Source organism: Siniperca chuatsi, linkage group LG13 (assembly GCF_020085105.1).
Source record: "Siniperca chuatsi isolate FFG_IHB_CAS linkage group LG13, ASM2008510v1, whole genome shotgun sequence".
Classification (NCBI taxonomy): domain Eukaryota; kingdom Metazoa; phylum Chordata; class Actinopteri; order Centrarchiformes; family Sinipercidae; genus Siniperca; species Siniperca chuatsi.
The window spans coordinates 24,152,471-24,170,130 of record NC_058054.1 but is presented as its reverse complement, the minus strand read 5'-3'; the positions used below and the strand labels follow the sequence as shown (position 1 = coordinate 24,170,130).

The 17,660-nt window shown below is 40.1% G+C and overlaps 1 protein-coding gene across 1 annotated transcript; it reads left to right on the top strand.

The window, feature by feature from the left end:
- Nucleotides 1-4,661: 4,661 nt before the first annotated feature.
- Nucleotides 4,662-17,546, top strand: LOC122886499 (ankyrin repeat domain-containing protein 33B-like). Its single transcript, XM_044218796.1, has 5 exons — nucleotides 4,662-6,529; nucleotides 9,327-9,456; nucleotides 12,239-12,379; nucleotides 12,614-12,777; nucleotides 12,921-17,546. Exons 1-5 carry the CDS (start codon nucleotides 6,035-6,037, stop codon nucleotides 13,575-13,577), a joined length of 1,587 nt encoding a protein of 528 aa, XP_044074731.1. The 5' UTR covers nucleotides 4,662-6,034; the 3' UTR covers nucleotides 13,578-17,546.
- Nucleotides 17,547-17,660: the final 114 nt, after the last annotated feature.

Here is a 17,660-nt window from a genome sequence, read left to right as displayed (position 1 = left end):
TGATGGCCAGCTTTTACCCCGCCTTCAAGTGTGTGTGTGTTCAGAACAGCTATATTTTGCCTTCAGATGGATTTTTCAGTTGTCTCACATCCATCTATTAAATAGGTTTTATAATCAACATATTGTAACACCTCACTCATGCATTATGCATGACCTGACTTTTTAGGCTTCAATTGTTTTCTTCCGACTCCAACACATATACATGATTGTGTACTGGGCCGTCAAAACTTCAGCACATACCATTAAATGGAAAATTCGGCACCTTTTACATGGATGTCCAGTCAGTGTTGATGGTAAATGCAGTCAATTTGAAGCAATAAATTCTGAATGCATGCTATATTGACCGTGTAAGCAGAGTTCTCCTGCTCATGGAGCCATGCCAGCAGTGCCTACACGTACCAGGATGCATTGCGTGCAAACTTTTGATGTCCACGCCCACCCAGCGGGCCGCTACAGCTCTGAGCCAGGGCTAATACGGTTGCCAAGCAAATGAATTCCTGCATTTGACCTTTTTTTTTCACACATAGCTATATCGTTACCGTCAGGGCATGTCTATCAAATAAATTTACATACAGGAGCAACACACACACACATACAGGTGTTGGCTTCAGTATAACAATGCTAACGCTAGCTGAGCTAATGGTGCAGTATAAAGTTCCACAAAAAGCAACATGAAAAAACAGTTACCAGCATCCAACCTACTACTCTTGTTACTTAGTTGGCGTCAAATGAGGCTTAACGTTCACAGTTTCTCCTGACTGTCCATCAATATTACAACATTAGTCCAACATCGCCCCAGCCTGTGGGAATAACTTACCTCCCCCAGGCCTATAACGTTAGCTATTAATTTGTTGGCCATAAAAATAGCGTTAGGTGACAATGTGACAATCTGCCCTCTCGGCCTTGCTAGTCTTGGTGGTCTTTTCCAGTTTATCTTTGGGATCCTGAAGAACATCTCCAGCACACCTCTGTCCAAGTGAGGATTAAAACTTTCATTCATAGTAACGCCCACTCGGGCTCGGCGACAGCATCCAACAAAAACTGCCCACGCTGAAATTCATCAGTGCAGAATGATTCCGTGTCTGTTGGCATCGGAGGCAATTTAAGCAAAGGCACCACCAGTCGCTGTTTGCTCTTGGCCTCTCTCCACTGCATTTCTTCGGCGTATACTCTGAATATCCGGGTCAGCCAAAACATAAAAAAATGTCATCCATAATATCCTCTGCAGTCATATTTTGGGATGCCATTTTCGCTGTTGGAAACGTAGCTAGTTTGCAATACAAGCGAAGAGAAGAAGTAAGGCCCTTTGTGCGGTATCTAGAGCATGCTTCCTGGCTACCCAGAGGCAGAAGCTAGAAATCCAAGCTGAAGTAGCCTGTAGTTCTTCCTTGCCTCCAACTACGTCACTTTCACGTCAAATGACGACACTGGATGCAGGAAGAACTACTTGGCAAACTCAGCCTTCTTGGTCAATATAGCACGCGCTGATAGCACGCGCTGAGGAATTTATTGCTTCAACCGACTACATTTACCATAAACACTGATTGGACATCCACATAAAATGCATTGAATTTTCCCTTTAATTTATCAAAAATATCAATCATTCAATATCAATGTGTCAAAATGTATTTATCTTTCATCATAACTCAACATCACTTCTAAATTGGGATAGTTTCCTAGAGCTGGAAAGTCGAGCTCTAGGAAAAAGGATGTGGGGTTATTTCTGCTGAATCCAATTACCTTTCTGCTAATGCACAGTCTTAACAGTTTTGGAAGCCTAGTGGAGATTAGGAGCTTATGCATCTGAAACAAGATTTCTACTGTCAAGCTTAATCTGATTTTTTCAACCTGTACTTCATTTTTCACAAGCACAATGGGATCAAACTTTTCTCGGTGATCAGGGCCTGTGATTTGTCCCTCCCCAAGGAGCTCTGAAGAGATTAGTGCTGTGCATAGACTGTGGTGCTGTGTCACAAAGAGTTTGATTTCTTTTTCTTCTCTATTGTAAAACCAGACCTCAGGCAAAAAACAAGTGTTAAGTCTGCACTGTATTTTCTCTGGCACAGATGACTACTTTTTCAGATCTCGTTCAAAGAGAACTTGCAAATATTTTTTTACCTCCTTAAAAGTACTAGTGACAGACATTTTTTTTTTTTACACAGAATGGTGTAATGTGTTTCAGGAAAAGCAGGATTTAGCAGCTAGAGATTAGTGTTTCTGTGCCCGAAAGCATGCTGCCTCAGTGTGAACTGTGTCCTCATGTGGCAAACCTTACCTGCCCAAGGCAGTCGACACAAAACACTAGGAATGAATCCCAAACTGTCACAGATGCTCAGGTCAGTTGCTCAGTTCATGACCATGTGGACTAGACTGATTTACAAGCCAACCTGGTCACTGGAATCCAAAACTACCATAGCAAATATAAGCCTTAATAATTCTGATAATGTTATAAGCAACTGAATAAATGTGAAATTGAACCCCTACTGAGATCTTAATGTTAAAATGTTAATAACGCTGAATTTATAGCATTGAAATGTTTTACTTTGAAAACCATCTGAGTATATGTGGTCTGAATTTCTCTCTAATTTCAAGTGGTGATAATGCAGTAGTGCATTGATAAGTATATTTTTGGGGTTATCTGTTCAGGTTACTTAAATTCAATGAGTCAAAGACTGATCTAAAAATTTAAGTGAGGTTAAAAAAAAAAATCAGGTTGTTCAAATTGGATTCATGAAATTCAGTCCCAAAATTCAAGATGAAAAATATAAACTTGAACATCCAGCCTACCTAGGATAGTTTGTCTCTTTAAACCTGCTTTAACTTTTTTTTTTGGGCCACTTGGGGGCAGCATAAATAAGCTGTGAACGCAACACATTACAACCTTTGGAGTCATGTGTCGTGAAAGTTCAATATTCACTGTTTTAAGTGTCCACCAACTCCTGAGGGAAATATGTGTCTCTTTAGCTGCTAAATGCTCCACTATGTTCACCAGCTAGTCGCTAACTTTATCTGTCTGCTGTTTGGTACTGAAGGAAGTGTACAGTGGGTTTTTAGAGCATTTTCGCTGAAAACAGCTGCTGGCCCTAAAAGAGCAGTCACAGTGAACTAAAACATTGACCTAAAAGAAGCTAAAGCTCACAGAGCTTTATAGCGTCTTTCAGCACATTGTTTTGGTTTTGCACCCGCACTTTACTATCTTGTTTCACTATCACTGCTCTCATAGCTTGTTTACAGCCACATAGGCAGCTGTTTTCAGCAAAGAAGCTCCAAGAAACCACTGAAGGCTACCTGACAAACACCAAATATCAGACAAAGTTATGGACTCCTTGGTGAACTAGTGGAGCATTTAGAAGCTAATAAAGCTCCAGATATTTCCCTCAGGAGTTAGTAGAAACCAAAAATAGAGCTAAAAGTGAATATTGGACTTCACCATATCAAGTTCACCATATCAACTTAAAAGATTATAATGTCTGAGGGGCGAACTCACAAAGAATGGATTGCAGATAGCACCATGAATTGCGCATCACTTGCAACTGCTATATTGTGCTAATGATATCACAGCGCAAACATGCCCATAAGGTTTTGCAGCTGAGTGCAATTTGCCATTGTTTTGCATCTGTTAAATGTTCATCTGCAATTTTCTGTAGTGGCCCCGTTAATATTTGTTCTTAAGGTGTACTGAAGTAGCATATCATATGACATGGTTAAGCAACATTTGAGTCAAAAAATCTTATAAATGCAGTTGCAAGAACAATAGCCACTTACGTGGAAAGAGATTTGATTTGAAAGAGAACTTATTCTAATTATAAGTATAACTATTCTAATTATCTAATAACTCCCCCCCGCTCTTTCATTTGTTTCTATCTACGGCATGTCTCTCATTTTTCTATGACTCACTCTGTGTGGAGTTATTTGTGGCGCTTTAAGTGTACTCTCCTACTCTGCTCTCTGCTGGACTGTTACTGTGCGTACCCATCGTCTCCGCTTCTTGCAGCAGCAGGTTTTATGTTGTTTTCCAGTTTCTTTCCCTTGTGGTGAGTATCAGGTACTGTCTCTGTGCCATGCGCTATTGCTTCGCCTGGCTACAATCACTGCTGCTATGCTCGCTGGAAAGTCCGGGTGTGACGCCCCTTTATAAATGCACTTCAGTTACCACCAACTGTCTGAAGGCGCCAATAGTTTTCAGTTTAACTGCTTATGGATATTAGACTATGCCCCTCAGTGTTGTGTTCACAGCTTATTTCTGCTGCCCACAAGTGGCCAAAAAATCTGTTATCGCAGGCTTTTTAGATCAGAATCTGACTAATTGAATTTGAGTGACTTGATCATTGTTTTGAATATTAAACACTTGAAATTGCTGTCTGAATTTGTAAACCCTAAAAATATAAAAGAAAATTATGTTTTTGAAATTGCACCAGTTGAAATTTACTGCTGGATTTTTCAAAGATGGGCATTCAAACCACATAAATTCACATAGATGGTTTTCAAAGCAAAATGTTTCAGTGCTATAAATAAGTGGTATTCAAATTTCAGCATTAAGTTATAATGGTTAAATTTCACAATTGAAAAACGTTCAAATTATTATGGCTGTTTCGATATGCATGCAGCCAGAGCGGTTTTACCATCTGCTGTCATGTTGTTCTGTTACTGTCACTTTGATACACATTCTTACTGTAGAGTCTTTATAAATTGCCTTAACTGATTCCAAAAGTTATTTATTAATCAAAAGGGATCCAAGTATTACAAGTCATATTGGTGGTTTGAGGAGATGGCATTGCATTCAACAAAAAGTATGCCTTAGACACTGCTGAAGGTGACATTAGGGCCTGAACTCTGTCTTGGTTTGGGGTGATCCCAGTCCTTCCAGTGTAACCTGTACACAAACGTTTTATCATGTGGTTGAGAAATCCAGTTTAAGCTGGCAGTGTTAAGCACAGCAGAAGGTGAAACCAGAGGGGGTGGTGTTGGCTTGAGAAGTTGCACTAATAAACTTTAATTCTCTAATAAGGATATCTCTGTCAGAACAAAGGTAGTAAATGAATGTTGCTGTAAACACTGGCATGGATTTTTAGGTCTGTCTCTACATTTGTTGCATTTATTTTACATAATTCTGTGTTCAGTGCTTTTAATGTCTTGTGAAAAGAACTCACTGGTTCACTTGCTTATTTTCTTCTGTTGTCCTTGTAAAATATCTACATAAATCCAGAGTGACTACCTCATATTAAGAAAGACGATTTTCAAAAGTTAAGACATTCCCTCTGTCCTTGCACCATTCAATTTTACACTTTGAATGTTTTCTGTTGGAATACAATAAACTCTTGTCACTAGGGAGGGGAACGAGACAGGACAGGCTAGAGCTAAAGAGAGAGCGACTAAAGGGATTATCATGCGTCAGTTCAAGAGTATGTCTCATCCCATTGCTGGCCATCATCAAAGGAAGCTCAACTTTTCTCCACAGGGAAACACAGGATTAGTTGCTCAGCGCCGTTAGTGGTGACTGTTACTGTTTCCAACCAGGACGAATGCCTGTTCTTCTACTTTCCAGAGGACAACTTTAGCTTGAACTTCAAGACTTCAAGAATTCGGGAATTCAAGCTGCCCATCTGGGTTCTAATGCCATGATTAAACAATGTGACAGAGGAATTTTTATTGACTTTCTGTGGTCACTTCACCAATCCAGAGTGACTACCTCAGATCATGCATATGATCAAACCTTTCTTGATGACATTGTCTTGTGGAGGTCTGGGGAATCCTAACCTCTATGGCACCCTAAGATTGATCAAACATTGACGGAGGATTGGGAGCATGTGTAATTATCTTATCCCTCCCCTGTGACCTATGGTGACCCATATCTCATGGGAAACTTGACAAAGGTGGAAAGGGATAGACGTCAACAGCCTGGCAGGATTCAGTCTTCCGTCACGCAGGGTGAGACAACGTATTTCAATAGGCCTGTGGACATAAACTCTAGGTCCTCTTGTCCTGGCACCCCACAAAAATTTTAAAAAGTGTGGGGGGGCAGGGGAGGGTTTAAATGGTGTTAATAATAGAGGAACAAAGTGAAGGTTCAAAGGTTCGAGAGAATGGAGTGTCCGGAGGCGTGGGACTGGGTGCGATTGAGTTTAGGACCAATAAAGTGGCTATGGATACACCTGTCATGTCCATCACCAATGTTGACAAAAATGGGGATGAGTGTGAGATGTCAGGAGAGGATGATAACAAGGAGAATGAAGTTGATTACACACGAAACTACTGGGAGGATGAGGACGATATCTACCAGGAGTTCGAGGAGTTGGACTTCGATGCCCTTCCGGATCGCTCGGACACGCAGAGCATTGCCTCGGACGATTCTTTCTATCCCCCAGACAATTCAGTTGTGTCCCACAAGTACTGGTCACCAAGCCCTGACAGCCCCAAGCCCATTTCCTTCTTTGAGGCCTGCTGCAACAATAACTCCATCATTGTCAAGATTATGATCAGACAAGGAGTGACCGAAGAGGAAGTGAAAGAGACGGATAGGAACAGAAGAGTAGGTGTTTGGGTTCAATGCATTTTAATGAAATTGGTTTTTTTCAGGCACTTCACGTGCTTGTTATCAAAGCCAGCTTGAAACCAGCAACATCTACATTTTGTTTACAACTTTCCTGAACTTTCCTGAAATCTAAGTTTTCTCACAAAGTTTATAATAGGTGTACATACATGATATTCCATGAGCATCAATCTTAAAGGACTGTACCAGTGTTTATGTAAGTTTTAGCTCTACAAATCATATATACTTTAGTTGACCATTTGCCAATGACTTCTGTAGAGTTTCAGCTTTTTAGATATATTTTACTGTTTTTCAGGCAGCCATTGGTTTCCATTCATTTTCCATTATGATTGCCTGGTAATTTAGTTTTATTTAATAGTCTGCACTGTGGTTCTTTGAAACAACAATATAACTTTGACCTAAGTTTATGCCAACTTAACGTTCACTATGATAGATTATACAGCAAATTTTGAGTCAGCGAGTTGATTTTCGTATTGTGTGGAAATTAATGGTAACCAATGACTGCTTCAAAGGTTCAAAGTTAGGCAACATTTACTGCAAAGTTCTTGCACTCCAGAAAGTATAGAGTTCTATAGAGCAGGTCTAGACCGTACTCTTTATAATGTTATTTACAGAGACCCAACAAATCCCAACTTCCTTTTAAGGAGCAGAAACCTTGAGCAGAACCAGACTCAAAGGTGGCCGGCCATCTGCCGCTGGTGTGTAAGGTTTTGGGGGTTGGGGGAGAGGGAAGCACAATGCAAATACCACCTAGAATTTTTAAAATAGTAACAATTTAATGGTAGTGGTGACATTAATATTAATAAATTAATAATAATAGGTGTTATTGGCAGGTGCATCGTATCAAAAATTCTGATTCTGAAAAAAAGCAAAATTTACACTGTTGATCACTCGTACTCACTTTATTAACAATGTTTCGGGTCCTCAGACCTTCATTGGTCAAGTCTAAAATGTAGAATTTCTTTGAAGAGGTAGTGTTTATGATACATATAATCCTACAATTGATAAGTCCAATAACTAACACGAGTTCTGGTATGTAACACAAAAGTACAATGAAGGATAAAAAGCATGTTGACCCTAAGTGAGTCATCAGGTTTTGCGGTCAGGCCAGCTGAGCCTGATGCAGCTCCTGAACACCAACGAGCCACTGAAGGTCAAATCCTGAAGGAGGGTTCAGAGCAGTTGGTTAAGCCTCCAGTGACAGATGGAGAGTGTAAACTGCACAGTGACAATGTCAAGAAGCAGCTTGCCATTGTGGCTTAGCATTTAAAGGGCTCACTAAGACATTGACCTGAGCACTAGTTAAGAGATACTGTATGCTTATAGACGTGGAACAGACAGAGACGGATTGTCCTGGAGTACTGTGACAGTGATGTCAGTGATGACACCTGGGAGTGTGTTGACATAACATATTGAAATGCCATTGAACTGAGCTGAATTATTTCACTCACTGTTTATAGTGTGCTCCAGCAAAAAACCTTAACACAAACAATTTGTAGATAACTGCAAACTGGATGTCATCTTTAATATTTGTTACATTAGAACCAGGCTGGCCTACTGACTGTGCAGCACTAACCTTAGTCATCTCAGTCTTGGTGTTCACCTCACAACTTTCGCTCATACTTTCTGTATGAATGCATACTGTGGCATTCACCCTTTTCAACTTTTCTGACTGTAAGAAAATCATCTTTCTGTACCCTCACCAGTGGTTTGAGTTCCTCTTTGTTCAGAACAGACACATTCACAGAACATAATTGCAATACTGTCTGTGTTGTTTCAAAGTTCACGTTTTCCATAAAAATTTAATTGGTCAACGAACTCTATAGCTGTACCTTTAGTGGTGCTTTATTACTACCCAGAAGTGGGTAGTGGGGGAGTCATAATTTATTCCTTTCATCCCTCATTTGGGAAGACTGGCACTACAGTGGGAACTACAACAAAATGGTTACACCTGGTATTAACATGTGATCTGTATCTGGATACATTATCTGGATAATGACATCTGACCCACGGACAACCTCCAGATGTGGCCTGGCTGATCTAATCACATTGTGTTCTGTGTGTATTTACACCTTGCAATAACATGTTTTTCCTTATCCAGATAGTATATATACATACAGATCGCATGTTAATGTCAGGTGTAAATTGGGGCAGAGTTGTACATGTACACAGGTTTTGTTTGAAATAGAGAGGATGCTACATGGTTCCCTCACTTTAAGTATAAATAAGTGGTTTACATAATGTGGTTAAAGTGGTGGTTTGCCTATAAACTGTGTGATCGTACCAGGTGGATTATTATTATCAGTTACCAGTAAGGCTTATGATCTCAAAACTTTGAAAAACGCAACCCCTGTCCCAGTTGTTAATGTGTTTTTTGTGGGAAAATATGATAGAAAACAATAATAATTTATATTTGTTCCAAACACTAACTCTGATTTAACAGCGATTACCCTTTTAAATAAGAGCAAACCAGCCAATGGCGATTTGGACAGTTAGGTGCAAGGTTCCAAGTTGACAGTCTATTAGTCTCACTATCACTCTGTTACACAGTGAAAAATAGTCTTTTACCTTTCTTGTAGGTAGCATGACTGATAAGCGTTATTTCTTTTTATGAGGATCACTGCAATGATATTCTCCTGTGAGGAAATGTGGCTATGAATCCACAAAAAAGCTTCACCGTTGCCCCAAGAAACCATTTTGGTGTTTTTAAGAGCCAAAATGAATTACAGACAAAGAGAGAGAAAGAAACTCAAGCACACTTGTTTTTGTTTTTCAGTCTGGCCTGATTTTGGCATGCTACCATGGCTACGTGGACGTGGTCCTCGCCCTCTCTCAGTGCCCGTATCTTGATGTTAACTGGCAGGACAACGAGGGCAACACTGCTCTTATTACTGCAGCACAAGCAGGTAAATACACCTCAGGCCTTTGAATTGAACCCATATATACAGTATATACAGTAGAGTTTAGAGAAGTGGTAAAAATGAAACACCAAAGTATGGTTTACATTTTGTATTACCTTGTCATTTGCAAGAAACATATCAAATTCAGATGCTTCTGTACACCAGGGCTCACTGAATGGTTTGGTGAGTTTGAAAATGACGTGAATAAAATGCTACAGCCTTTACAGTCACCTGATCTCAACCCGGTTCAATACAATTAAATTTATATTTATTTATAAATGTATTTACATAGCGCCAATTCATAACAGAAGTTATCTCATTGCACTCATTGCTCCTATAGAGCAGGTCTACCGTACTCTTTATAATATTATTTATAAAGACCCAACAATTCCCACCATGAGCAAGCACTTGGCGACAGTGGCAAGGAAAAACTTCCTTTTAAGAGGCAGAAACCTCGAGCAGAACCAGACTTAGGGTGGGCGGCCATCTGCCACTGCCGGTTGGGTTGAGAGAGAAAGAGAGCATACAATAGCACAATGCAAATTCCACATAGAATTTTAAAATAATAATGTAATGGTAGTGGTAATATTAATATAATAAAATAATCATAGTAATAATAATGATAATAATAGTAATTAGACTAATAACAATAATTGTAGTAGCAGCTGTCAAGCAGGAACAGAAGGTGCCTTGCAATCATAGATCCAGACACTGCAGCTCCTGAGTCAGCTCCTGTTTGTTTAGTTAACGAGATAGTTTGACATTTTGGGAAATACACTTACTCGAGAGTTAGATGAGAAGATTGATATCACTCTGATGTTTGTACGGTAAATATGAAGTTACCACCAGCAACTGGCTAATTTAGCTTAGAACAAAGACTGGAAACAGTGGGAAACAGCTAGCCTAGCTCTGTCCGAAGGTAAAAAATCCACCTACCAGGACCTCTAAACCTCACTAATTAACACGTTGTATCTTGTTTGTTTAATCCGTACATAAACTGAAGGGTAAAAACGACAATTTTATAGGAGGTTGGTGTGGAGGAGTGGCAAACTATTCTTTGGTCGGCCTTGACTGTTGTTGCAGATTTTATTACATTTGGACAGACCTGTTTTCCCTGTCTCTAGTCTTGTGCTATGCTAAATTAGCCGGCAGCTGGTGGTAGCTTCAAATTTACCGTACAGATGTAAGAGTGGTCTCAAACTTCTCACCTAACTCTGCAAGAAAGCAAATAAGCATACTGTATTTCCCCAAATGCCAAACTTTTTCTTTAAAGTTTAACAACTTCTACCTGAGCAAAGGTCTAATCAGACAGAACAATTGAAAATATCTGTGTGGGTGTGCAGGGCCTTTACAATTAATATAGTTACAATAAATTAATATAAAGTTAAGTGACTGTCCTTATACTAAGTTAAGCTAATTTATGTCTGGAAAGAAAAGGGAAAAAAAAGGTGAATATTTTTTTGTTAAAGTAATACAGTGGTGTGGTCCTATTGAGATGCTGTGGCATGACCTTAAAAAGGCAGTTCATGCTCGAAAACCCTCCAATGTGGCTAAATTACAACAATTCTACAAAGATGAGTGGGCCAAAATTCCTCCACAGCGCTGTAAAAGACTCATTGCAAGTTATCACAAATGCTTGATTGCAGTTGTTGCTGCTAAGGGTGGCCCAACCAGTTATTAGGTTTAGGGGGCAATCACTATTTCACACAGGGCCATGTAGGTTTGGATTTTGTTTTCCCTTTATAATAATGTGCTTCATTTAAAAACTGCATTTTGTGTTTTCTTGTGTTATCTTTGACTAATATTTAAATTTGTCTGATGATCTGAAACATTTAAGTGTGACAAACATGCAAAAAAATAAGAAATCAGGAAGGGGGCAAACACTTTTTCACACCACTGTATATCTGTAAGATGCTGAAAATTATATTTGTCAAAATCATGTCGCTATTTATTATTGGGTTGTAGTCCTAAATTGTCTATTTACAACTGTTTAATGGCACAAACGTGACATAGCTACAAAGGTTGTGTTACCTGACACTTACCTAACTGTAACACTGCAACTCTGCACAACCCTGCAAATACACTCTATATGATTTTTGTAAATAATGTGTGACTTAAAATGTAAATGAGCAAAATATTAATATTTCACTATAAATGTAATTAAAAACAGAATTGTGAAGCCTGCCAGAAGACTATTTATTTCCAGAATCGATGCATAATTTACAGTGGTAGAAATTTTATTGCAGAGAATTGAGTTTCAAGATTGGTCCAAATTAAAGCACAGAGCATATTATGAGGTCTTGTGCTTCCAGTTGCAAGAATCACTGTTATTGGCTGACATCAGAAAGTACAATGGTAAGTAATTTCATAGTGATGCAGCCACATGTATCAGACATGGCGCCTCGGCCTCTCATCTGCTAATGATGATGAATGGCTCTCTGCGGCATGTGATGAATAGCTGCAGACTACTCTTCATTTTCTGCTTCATTAAAAGAAGTATTGATCCCCTTTTATGGCAAAGTACTCTGCAACACCTCAGAGGAACAGGTGCGCACACTCACTGTGAGTCGTGGACATGAAGTCCACCTACAATATGTTTTTCTAGAAATGGTATACGGTGCAAGTGAGACAGAAAGTAGAAAAGTTTTTTATGTTGATGAGTATCTCAAAAAAAGAGAGTGGTTGTAGAAAAGCAAATATGGGAGGTATATCAGAAGAAGCTTTGCCAGTACTAAACTGGAGAAACCCTAGCCTGCATAACACGTCTGTGTTTCTCTCTGGTCTGCAGGTCATATGATCATCTCTAACTACCTGCTCAACTACTTCCCTGGGCTGGACATCGAGAGGAGGAACTGTCACGGTTTCACAGCTTTGATGAAGGCTGCCATGCAGGGCCGGGCTGAGTGTGTCAGGGCTCTCATGCTGGCTGGTAAAACACATACATTTAAATAATTACGGTCAATGTATATCCGCGCTTGAAAATGACATCTTGTATGAAACCCTTTTTTTCTAGCTATGTTTAGGCCTATTAGATGCATATATCAGGGTAGAGGTCTAATTTGCTGTATGGGTGAATCCACAAATGTAGAGCAGATTGTAGTTCAGCCTTTGGACACAGATTCTCCCTCGCATCGACCACTTCCATAACTCCTTATGTTTCCAGGAAGTGATATTCAGGCACGGGATAATGGCCGCAATATGACACCCAGGGAGTGGGCTTTCTTCACTGGTCGATACCAGACAGCCTACCTGATGTATCAGCTGATGTCAAAGCCCTGTGCTGAGCAGTTCTGTGACTCCTTCTCCCTGGAGTGGCCCATGCTGAAGGTTAATAAATTCGTCATGACTACAGTCCTGCTATTTAATGCACCACATAATGCTTTTTATCCCCCTGTGAGAAATTCAGTACAAGGATTCAAAATGTGTCCTTTTTTAAAATGATTCCTTCAACCTATAACGATCTTGTGCAGGAGCTGGTGGCCCAGGCCCAAGAGCCAAAGTCCTGCTGGAGGCGTTTGATCAGCCTCATCTCCTGCTGCCCTTATAGGTTTTACCTCAACAACAGGATAAACCCTGTGGATGATGGCGTTCTTGACCACATGGTCCGGATCACCACCAGTATCTCCAGTCCATTCATTGCCATATCGTGCCGCACGGTGTGTCCAGACAGCCCACCGTGCATCGGGAAGCGTCGTCACGCCGTGCAGGAGATCCTGAGGAGGCAACGGGTGGCAGAGCTGAAGCGTCTGGGCCCAGACAGACTGAACAACTACAAGAGATTTTTCCAGAACTCAAGGGTCCTCCTCATCCCCAAGGTGAGGGATCGGAGGGCCAGCCTCCAGCCGCATCTGCTGAGTGACGTGGCCGCGGCGTCCACAGTGGCCATGAGACGAGCAAGTCTCCTGCCTCTGAATATGCTGAGGAGAAGCAGCGTGCGGCCAGGCATCGTGGTGCCCAAAGTGAGGCTCTGCAAAGCCCCGTCTCAGAGCTTTATACCGGAAAAACTCAAAAAGAGCAGTAACCACAACCAGCTCCAGATTCCCAAATGGAACTACAAGATGAAGAGAATAGAGAGGAGGCAAAAGGAGGAGAGGCAAAGACTGTTACCTCTGACAAGGAGGAGATGAGGGGAAAGGGGAGTACTGTATGTTCACATTACCCGAGAAAGCAGACTTTCTGCAACTTTAAAGAGCTTGAGTGTGTCTTGTTGGAAAGCCCTCACATGGCTCTCACAACGCAGTGTTGCAGTTCTAGAAAAATTAAACCTAAAGAATTGACTCTGTTAATGTGAATGTAACTGCTGATTTTCAGTTTTGTTTGCTGAGATTGCCGACATTGTTGGATTTGTTGCCTTGTTTCTACTTGAGTTCACACTCTTCATTTCTGAGGCATAATTTGTGGTGCAATGTGGGAGATACGGGATTAAAAAAAAATCCACATACAGTATATATTTGTACATACTGTACATTTTTCCATGTTGGCAGCTTATATTTATGGTAAATTAAATGGCACGTGACAAAAGAAGACAAAGAGTATGAGTTTCAGCATGCTTCAAAAGAAGTGCTTGTCCAACTGTCTGAAGCGGAGGTTTAGATACTATGCCGCAAAGAAGGAAGCAAAATGAGGAACGATTCATTAAAAGAAACACAGGAGAGGAATATGATAAAGGGTTTAGAGTTGGAAAGAATGAGTAAAGGACACATAGGGTAAAAGGTTGAACAAAGTGAAATTTGAAAGGAAAATTTGCCAGAGAGGAATATCAAGAGGGGAGAAATGGGGCATGAAAACGCAGGAAGGTGACAGCCAGTCGGAGGGATTTCACAGGATGGAGAGAAGAGCTCTGACACGGCCACATGAAGATAGGTAGCTGGCTGCTACAGCAGATTGCCACAGGGAAGGATCGCTGAGCACGCAGGAGGAAGCCAAGAAGCCATTTTGCACTGATACATAGTACAACAGGTATTTGCATGGAAGGGATGAGCTTATGAGCAGTATTTGACAGCTGAGCTGAGGAGGCAGCGCACACAGGCTTTGTAAGGGCTTTGTGGAGAATTGGAAAGGCAGAGCCAAAAATAAACAGCTTAGTGTTAGGCTGTGACTTGTTGACTTTCAAAATAATCACAAGAGATAGTCCACTGCTACTCTCTGGTACTGTATGTATCTCCTGCTCTGTGAGAAATGGAGGCCCACCCTTAGTTGTTCCTGTGTGAGTATTCTGTATGAATTCTGCTCTGGAATGGCAGTAATGAAAAAAACATTTAGAGGAGCTAAATACATTAAATATATTGCTACAAAATGTCAGTACGGAAAAAAGTATTAAATATGGCACTTTTAGTATGTAAATCTCTATGAAAGATAAATGAGATGGGTTTAAAAGGACACATACTATATGGTGTATTACCTTAATCACCCTCTAGTAGCAACCACTAGAAATTCCAATAATACTGTAAAAAAAATGTCGATGCCTGATGTTGAGAAAGCTAACAAATTAGTGCATTAGACCGAGCAAAAACTTAAATATATAAATAATATTTTCAAGTGGGGGCGTGAGGCGTCTAGCATTGATTTGTTAGTCATTTTGTGCTGTGAGGCAGGACAAATCTCACTAAATGCCCCTTTAATATTTAATCCGTCATGTAACCTGACAGACTTTGGTACGATGTTAGTAAACCATGCAACACCAAAGGGATGAATGAGCTCTGTACTCTTTTCTACTTTTGACCGTTTGTCTCTGGGACTGAACTGGTTTGGACTGGACCACAGTGAACTGTACTTCAGTGAACTGGAGACTGTTAAGGGCTTCCTCTATGGATCTCTTTACATTTCTGCCAAAAACTGTTCAGTCTGTCCGGGCCCTGACAAATACATGTTACACTGTCACTGGCTTCTGAGGAAACACTGTGATTCATACTTGAATGTTGATATGGATCTTTTTTTGTACCTTCATTTCTCATCGTTGGTGTATAATCACATATACCCTTACTTTATTATATTTAAAAATACTGATATGTAATTTTAACCAGGGTTATGGAAGCTAAGCTACAATAAAGAGCTTATAGGTCAATTTCATGTGCCTCTTTGTCATTCAGGGAGAAATTGTAAGAAGACATTTAGTTTTAATGAAGCCTCTAATTGTGTAAGGTCTTTCTCTGTTTTTTCATTACACACAAAAATCATCCCAATGACTGTTGGCTGCAATAAACTTGTTTGTGATGCTCTGAGGCTGCCCAACTGAAAAATCACTTTAATATTACTACAGCAATTCACGATGTAGCCATCCTTCCACAACTGTTTAAATGTTTATCTTTTTTTTTATGCTGCTGGTATTATGAAAAATACTTATTCTTACCACTTCATGATGCAGTGACAGTGGAAGAAACCAGAAATATAAAAGCAAAAAACAACATTCTGTTAAAACTTTGTTCTTACTGTCACACATTTCAGACTGCTGATGACCAAAGTGATATATTGTTTTCTCAAGGATGATGTCTGTGGTTGAAATGTCTGCATGTGCATTCATGAAGAACTGACAAAGAATCAGTGAAATTCTGGAGGGAGTTTTGTGTACTGTACACTCCCTCTTAAGCCTCAGAGTGCTGAATCACTATAGGGATCTCCTACATGAGCAAAACTTTAGTTTTAGTTTTAGTTATGTTTAGAAATATCTGTCCTGGGAACCAAAAAGAATACTAAAAAAAATCTTTTTACCTGCTGCAGAGAAATACTGTATACTAGTAGGAATGCAGCTTGAGGTAGAATTTATTAAACCAGCCTCCAGAGTCTGCTGCATGCTGATTTTAACTATAGGTGTCCTGCAAAAAATATTTGTGGTGTAGCTGAGATAAGGAAAAAGATGCATTTCAGCCAGCCTCTCATTTCTGGAGCTGTGACTGACGCCTCGCCTGTGCTTTGTTCTGCGCTCCAACGGTGCATGGGTAATGAAAAACCCAAAGCTCTCAAAGATAAAATCTGTGCCTGTGGTGTGTGATCTATCTGCAGAGAGCCATGCATAACAGCTCTCAGAGACTAAAATGGCCGCCACCCTGACCTGTGGTGCGGTTTCTCTAATGACCACTAGAGGGCACTCATGACCCTTTAGATGTCAATATAGTTACATGTAACATTAAGATAAACACATTACTTACAGGCAAGCACATGGCCCTGAACATTCACCTTCACACATTACGATGCAGCACACACACACACACACACAGAGAGCCCAGAATAAGAGATTATCTCATGAGTGGCTTTGCAGTTAAATTTTAAAAGGGTACGATCATGTGTTTCCTCTGTTCTCTTCTTTTCTCAAGCAATGGAAAGCTTTTTGTGGCTGCTGTATGAGACTGCATCATCCAGTATTTCCATCTGTGGAAGAGAGATTTTCATACCATGTCAACTATTGTCCCTAAAGTGTCTGAAATGTGCTGAAATGAACAGTTAAAGCAATTTAAAATGACTTCTGTGTTCAAACCCAAATTAAAACAGAACATGCTGTAATACTTGAGCCCAGTCTCACAACATTTCGGTCTTGTGGGTGTTTTGGCTCATATTTGTCTCGGTCTTGGGTCTCAAGTCCAGTTGCCTTTTTTTTGCCTTACCTGCCCAGCGTTGTTTTGCTTAGTTTCGTAGCACACTGGTGACTGCTGTAAGTCAGTTATCAGTCCACCAGGATGCACAATTCTTTCATTTACAAGTGCAGGTAATGCTTACTTTTCGTAATGTGTCTGCCATAGCAACCAAGTGTCTTTATTTTAGACATGTAGTTTTATGCACAAATGTATGGAAAGGTATCAGACTTTCATAGTTAGCTTATGAACAGCGAACAAAGTAAATTAGTCGCATAAACATTGCATTATTTCCTAAAATCGTGATTACAACTCTGAGAAAAAGTCACACATTTCACATTTCAAACTCTTCTAAATCCAAATAACTGCAGAATATTGAATAGGCACTGTTTTGTATTTTGGTCTCAGCTGTGACTTGGTCCCAAGCCCACTTGGTTCTCTTTCAAACACCCCCATGCCCCGTAGCCCACCCCATACTCATGCTATCATGCAAATAATAATAATAATAATAAAGATAAAACACATTTCTTTCATGATGTTTCTGCTTTTCTCTTGCATAAAATTTTCCACCAACTTGGCAACTGATGACTAATTTCCAGATGTTGGAGTGTCCTTGAATGCACCACGCAGGAGGTTTGAAAAACG